The following is a 6134-nucleotide window of genomic DNA, read 5'->3' as shown; positions in this document are numbered from 1 at the left end:
AGGGAAACTGAGGTCGAGGGGTGAGAGCTGGCTCCTGGAGACCAAGGGGCAGGCCGTCACACCCAGCCTCCCACGCAGGCACGACCTTTCCCGCCTTTGAGATGGACATCTACAGGAACCTGGGCAGTGTTGACTTTCCACGCGCCGCGGACGGCGACCTGGCGGGCACTGTGCATCCCAGGCTGCAGGTCGCTGTTGGGGGGGGGTTCCTGAACATCGGTCCCAGGACTGTCAGGGAAGCCAGGCCAGGATAGAGGGGCTCAGCATCCCATGGGGTCCCTAACACTTCAGAATCCAGAGCAGGACGGGAGGCGGGCCCAGTCCCCATCCCTGCTGGAGCCCCCCTACCCCTAGGGTCTGGCTCACAGTAATCTTCACCTGAGGGTTGTGGGGGGCTCCTCAAGGATGCTGCCATCTTCTGGCTAGGGTAGGGAAAGGGAGGGTAGGGACAGAAGCAGGCTGGTGCAAATGCAGGATTCGGTTGATCCTCCTGCATCCCGTGCCTGTGAGAAGACTGTCCACAGGGGTCACTGTTGACCAGGGTCTTGTGCAGCCGCGGCCCCCCCCCCCGTTCATTCTGTTCTGGCTTATTTATGACACCTGCTGGAGGGAGCGTCCGTGCCCCATTTAGGCATCGTGTCCTGAAGCAGGCATTTTAGCCTTGCAGATATTATGTAACAAGTTATTTTAAGGACTTTTAAAAGTATAAGCATGGGCCACATGTTCATATTTTGGCCCAGACTGCATACAGGACCAGGTCTGGTGCCACTGCACTTCCAAGTGAGGACACAGCCACCTTTGTTTACAAAAGCAGACCCCTTGATGTTCTCACAATGACAAAGTCATCTAATGACACATTTCTCAGAACTAATCCTGTCACCAAGTGGCATGTGAGTGGATTATATCGTACCTAATGTGTTTTAAGCAGTATTTAATTTAAAGTACCTACAGGGCACCAAATATGTGGTTGTTTTTTTTGTTGTTTTGTTTTGTTTGGTTTGGTTTGGTCTGGTCTTTTTGAGACAGGGTCTCCCTGTAGCCCCAGCTGGCCTGGAACTCTAGCTATGTAGACCAAGCTGGCTTCGAACTCACAGAGATCCGCCTGTCTCTGTCTCCTGAGTGCTGGGACTAAAGCCATGTGCCACCACACCTGGCTCCAAATGTGTTTTAAGCATCATTTAATTTAGATTTCAGGGTGATAAGAGGGAAATATGACATCTCCATTTTACAGACAAGGAGCAGAGAGCTTAGTAACTTGCTCAAGGTCACACAGTTAAAAAGAAGCTTCACTCAGGCTTTGAACACTGACGTGACTGTGCCATGAATCATCAGGCACACCCCCACAATGACAAATGTTTCTCCAAGGTGGCTGGTGTCTCCATTTCTTCATAGAGAAGGTTGGCATATCAACTGACACATTGCCATATAGATGGAGGGAGGGACAGGTGGGCAGGCATGGGTGTGATTGAAAGTGCCACCAGCTGGATTTATCCCCCTACCCTGGGGGGCAGAAATCACAGCCCCAGCAACCTTGGCCTTGACTCTTCTCACAGGACCGAGACTTTGAGCCATTGAAGCCTGGTGAACCCATCTTCAAACTGTTCAACGGTGAGGATGTGCTGTATAAGGGGGACTCCACCGTGTACCCTGTGTTTGTTAACGAGGCCGCCTATTATGAGAAGCACGTGGCTTTCTTGAAGTCAGAGAAGATCAAGGTCTCTGTGCCCACCCTGCAAGCACTGACCTCCGTCTCCACCCCAGTTCCCTAACCCCAAGTCATACCTGCTCTGCCTCAGTCTCCCCATTTGAACAATGGGTCATAAGACATTTCTGAGCCCAGGAGCCTCTGCTTCCTGCTGGGCATGGTTTGCCTCACAAGGCCACCAACCCCATGCTATAAAGTGGAACATGTCCAGGGATCATGATTCCTGTCCTCTGTCCTGCATGAACTCCCCCTCTGACTAGGCAGGTGGGTGGAGAGGGGGAGTGATGCCTTCATGGATCTATACACATGTGTGCATGCTGGAAGGGAAACTGGGGGCAGGGCTAACCTTGGACATACTGTACATCCTGGGGCCAGTGGTAACCATCTCTGTGCCCATGGTTGACCACACATACTTGGGGGAGGGGCACAGAGATCCTAGAGTGTGGAGAAATACCTAGGGAGGGTCTTTCAGAAGAGACCAGAGGGGATTCCCCCACTTCCCTACAGACATGTGCCATGTATGCACGCACACGTGCATGTCCAGGTGTATACCTACCCTAATGCTCTAGGGGGGTGTGTGCATTTCCAAGAGCCCCAGAACCTCAAACATTGTCTTCTGACGGGATTTGTATGCAGCTGGGCACCTGGCCCAGATGTGCATTTCCAGGTGGCTCAGGGAGAGTCAGGCTGTACCCAGGACAGCAGCCCAGCTGCAGGGGCACCAGGAGGAGAAGACTTGGGCTGAGGCAGAGGGAAGTCCAACTGAGAAGCCAAGGGGCACCTTCTCTACCATCCCCCAGACCCCATCAGGGGAGGGAGCCAGCACTGGGACCTACTGGGGCCCCCTCATTCTTGACCCAGTCACCCTGTTGGGCAACCACAGCATCAGAAACCGAGCAGGGCAGAATTGGATGCTGGAGCCCAGAGCTCTGTCCTCATACAGTCTCACTCTCTGGCCTCTGCAGCCCGCCTGGCCCATCCATCTCCCTGCGGCTACAGCTGCCACACGGCCTCCTGGTATCGAGCAGCAAGATGAAAAGGTGTGAAGGATATGGGGGCACCAGGGACCAGCTGGCAGGCAAGATGGATGAGGGGGCAGTGGGCCACCAGCATGTGCCTCTGGCAGGAAGGCAGACCAGCCAGGGAGGGTGCAGGGTAGCTTGTCTTGTGCTGTGTGTTTATAAATACCAGGCTGTGCATCCTGTGTCTTATCTGTGTGGCTGTAGAGAGCCTGTGTGTGTGCACGCAGGCCCCATGTGTTGTCCTGTTGTGAGATCATGGGTGTTCATGTAGACATGTAAGTTACAATGTCGCCTCATGTGTGTGTGTGTTTCCCATCACATAGCTCAAAGTCAGGCACATACAAGTCAGGAGACAATAGAATCCCAGGCTGGCCTGTGTCTGGGTGTCTGGGCTGAAGGGGAGCTGCTGAAATTAGGATAGAGTGCCTTAAACCCCTCCATTTTCTCTCCCGCGGTTCACCTACCACACTGCTAATCCTGTAGCAGGGTGGCAGGGCCACACTTCATCAGAGGCCCCTGAGAGATGCTGGTACCCTCTGTCTTGTAGAGAGCACCTCAGAGATGAGTTTGCTGCCTTCCACACAGTGAAGTGTGGATCTATGCAGGGCAGGACCCCCCACCCCCAACCCTTTCTCTGTGTAACCCTCACAGCTTTAGGCTGGTCGCTGGGGCTAGGGGCATTGAATGAGTGGCAGGGAGAAACAGAACTGGCTGGCTTATGCTACTCACAGAAAAGCCCCCTTCCAGCCATGGGCCTGGGTCCTGTCCCTGTGTACCTCTGCATGCCCCTGTCAGAGAACAGGGCCTCTGTCAACCTAGCCTTTCAGTACCAGACCCTGAGGAGACCTGGATGTTCCCTCCCAGAATAGGCTAAGTTGGGGTGGCTGAGTCAGGTGAACTACTCTGGGTCATGTGGCACAGATCACTGGCCAAGAGGCCCACTCAGCCAAGGAAGCATTGGTTTCCGGGATCCCCACACCTGACTAGTGACCAAACCTCCCTGAATGCTAAGTCCCAAGGTAGGCAGGATGGCCTGGGTGCCCGGTGAGTCTAGGGAGGGACCAGTGGATAGAATGGATCATTGAAAGATCTCTGACGCAGGCCTGCCTCAGTCTCAATTCACACCTTGATGGAGATGACAGGTGACCATTATTTGAGGGCACAGCCCCATCTCATAACCCAGCTCAGGCTAAGTCATCCCAGGCAAAGAGATTATATACGCAAGTCAGTTAGGAAAATTGAGGCATGGGGACTGGCAGTGTAGGGCAGTTCGTGGGGCTGAGCTGTCAGAAGGACTAAATGTATTACCCCCACATCTCGGGCCCTTCCTGTGCCCACCCCTGTGTTTCCTGTTTTCCACCCTCTCCCATTCCACACCAGTAGGCCAGGGTCTGTGACCTGGAGGGAGGGCATCAACTCTGCACACAGCCTTCATTTGTTGCCCCTCCTGCTGCCTCCCATTCACCCCCTCCATCCAGCCAGATCCCGGCCCCTGTGGACACCAGCCTGTCCTCAAGATGGCCCCCCACCCCCACCTGCACTGGGGCCCATTGATCAGGAATAGCTGGGGGGGCTCTTGGCTGGAGAAGGGAGGGAGGGCCAGGAGAGGAGAGGGGGCTTTGTAACGTCACAACCTTCCCACCTGCCCCCCTCCACATGCGCCCGCCCCTGGAACTAGACAAGCCCAGCTAGTGGCTGGGCCCCAGATACAACAGCAGCCCCCCTCACATCCCGGAGTCTGTGAGCTTTACCTGCAGAGAGAGGTGCCCAGCTTGGGAAGGAGCGCCTCCGCCACGGACGGACGTGGAGGGTGATCAGAGAGGGAAGGACAGTCCCGACACTGGAAACTGTGCCTCCCTGAGAGCAAGGTGTGTGCTGAGCCCAGGAGCAGGCCTGGAGTGGCTGGCCCCCCTCCCAGAGTGGTAGGGGCCCGTGGGTGAGGCTGCAGCCCAACCCCAGCTGAGATCCGGCTGTCCCCATGGCAGGTACAGTATGGTTCAGGCAGTGGAGGTGGCCCCCTTGGTGGCTTGGGTTCCAGGGTGAATGGGGCAGGACAGGGACCAGGGCTATGTTCCTCAGGGATCCTCAGGCTGTGTTCTCAGGTCCTGCCCAGCAGGGTTAAGAGACATGCCGTCTCCCAGGTGCAGGTTTGGGGATGCTGACAGGAGGGGAGACCCTGCACTTTTGGGAGATGAGAATCTCATCAGGCAGATGTGGCCTGGGCGTGTCCCTTGAGCAGCAGTGGGGGCCTGACACAGATCCTCTGGAGTCCATTTCACACCCTACTATCCGGCCTCTTTGAGATTATCAGCCCCTGTGAAAGGGGTAGTGTGCTGGGTTCTGGAGGGATGGGCAGAAGGCTCTATGATCAGAGCTCTGAAAAGTGCTGAGGTCATAGGTAGAGCCTCTAGAAAGCTTGGGGCTGGTGACAGCTGGCAAAGCCCCCAGGCCTAGGGAAGCAGTGAGCCACACCCCGGGACTTACCCGCTGTGGAGCTGGTGCTCTCCTTCACCGGTAGTGCGTTCTGAGGATCAAACTCGTGTTGCCAGACTTGGGCAGCAAGCACTTTTACCCGGAGCCATCTTGCCAGCCCCCCACCTGTCTCTTCGTCCATCTATCCAACATCCAACATTCCCTTTCCGTGTCCCTTAATTTTGTCATGGTGTGAATGCCACACACCCCTCACCTGGGGGGTGCTGCTGGAAATGGAGACCTGGCCCCTGACTCCTGGCTGTCATGGCCTCTGTGGCACCTCTGGTCCTCACCCCTTACAAGACTTGTTTTCTACTATGATTTTTTTTGTTGTTGATTTTGTTTTTTTTGAGACAGGTTGTCTTGTAGCCCAGACTGGCTTCGTATTTTCTATGTAGCTGAGATTGCCCTCGGACTCCTGATCCTCCTACCCCAGTCTGGGATTACAGACATATACTCCACACTGAACTCAAAGGAACCCCTGCCCCAGGCTAGGGACTAAAAACAAGGCCTCATGCGTGCCAGGCAAGCATTCAACCACTGAGCTATATTCCCAGCAAAAAATGTATGTATTTATTTATTTATTTGTCTATAGACAGGGTCTCACTATGTACCTCTGGCTAACCTGGAACTCACAGAAAGCCCCCTGCCTCTGCCCTGTGAGTGCTGGACTAAAGGTAAGCACCACCACACCCAGTTTCATCCACACTACTTAATTTCTCATTTTATTTCTTAATGGCTATAAGTAGTGTCTTACTGAGGTTAGCAATGTTGTTTTATATATATTACATATATATATATTAAAGACAGGGTCTTCTTGTAGGAACTTGCTAGGTAGACCAGGCTGGCCTTGATCTCACAGAAATCCAACTATCTCTGCCTCCCAACTTCTGGTATTAAAGGCATGCACTACCATGCCTGGCCTATATATATAT

General features: G+C 54.2%; 1 protein-coding gene across 5 annotated transcripts in view; it reads left to right on the top strand.

Annotated features, from left to right (window-relative positions):
• The first annotated feature begins 8 nt into the window (after positions 1 to 8).
• Positions 9 to 6134, top strand: part of Tbx10 (T-box transcription factor 10) — an 11578-nt gene continuing 5452 nt past the window's right edge. For 2 of the 5 annotated variants that reach the window (XM_008846283.2, XM_029569996.1), the window contains exons 1-3: positions 9 to 188; positions 1554 to 1969; positions 2671 to 4712. In XM_008846283.2, coding sequence (XP_008844505.1) covers positions 4706 to 4712 — 7 coding nt within the window. In that variant the 5' untranslated portion in view covers positions 9 to 188; positions 1554 to 1969; positions 2671 to 4705. Of the gene's footprint in view, positions 189 to 1553; positions 1970 to 2670; positions 4713 to 5855; positions 5877 to 6134 lie in introns of those variants that run through there. The other 3 variants (XM_029569995.1, XM_029569994.1, XM_008846284.2) reach the window with 2 other exon arrangements.

The sequence above is a fragment of the Nannospalax galili genome, unplaced genomic scaffold (assembly GCF_000622305.1).
Source record: "Nannospalax galili isolate Female #2095 unplaced genomic scaffold, S.galili_v1.0 scaffold1723, whole genome shotgun sequence".
Lineage (NCBI taxonomy): Eukaryota > Metazoa > Chordata > Mammalia > Rodentia > Spalacidae > Nannospalax > Nannospalax galili.
The sequence above is the reverse complement of the archived record's forward strand: the minus strand, read 5'-3'. Positions and strand labels throughout refer to the sequence as shown.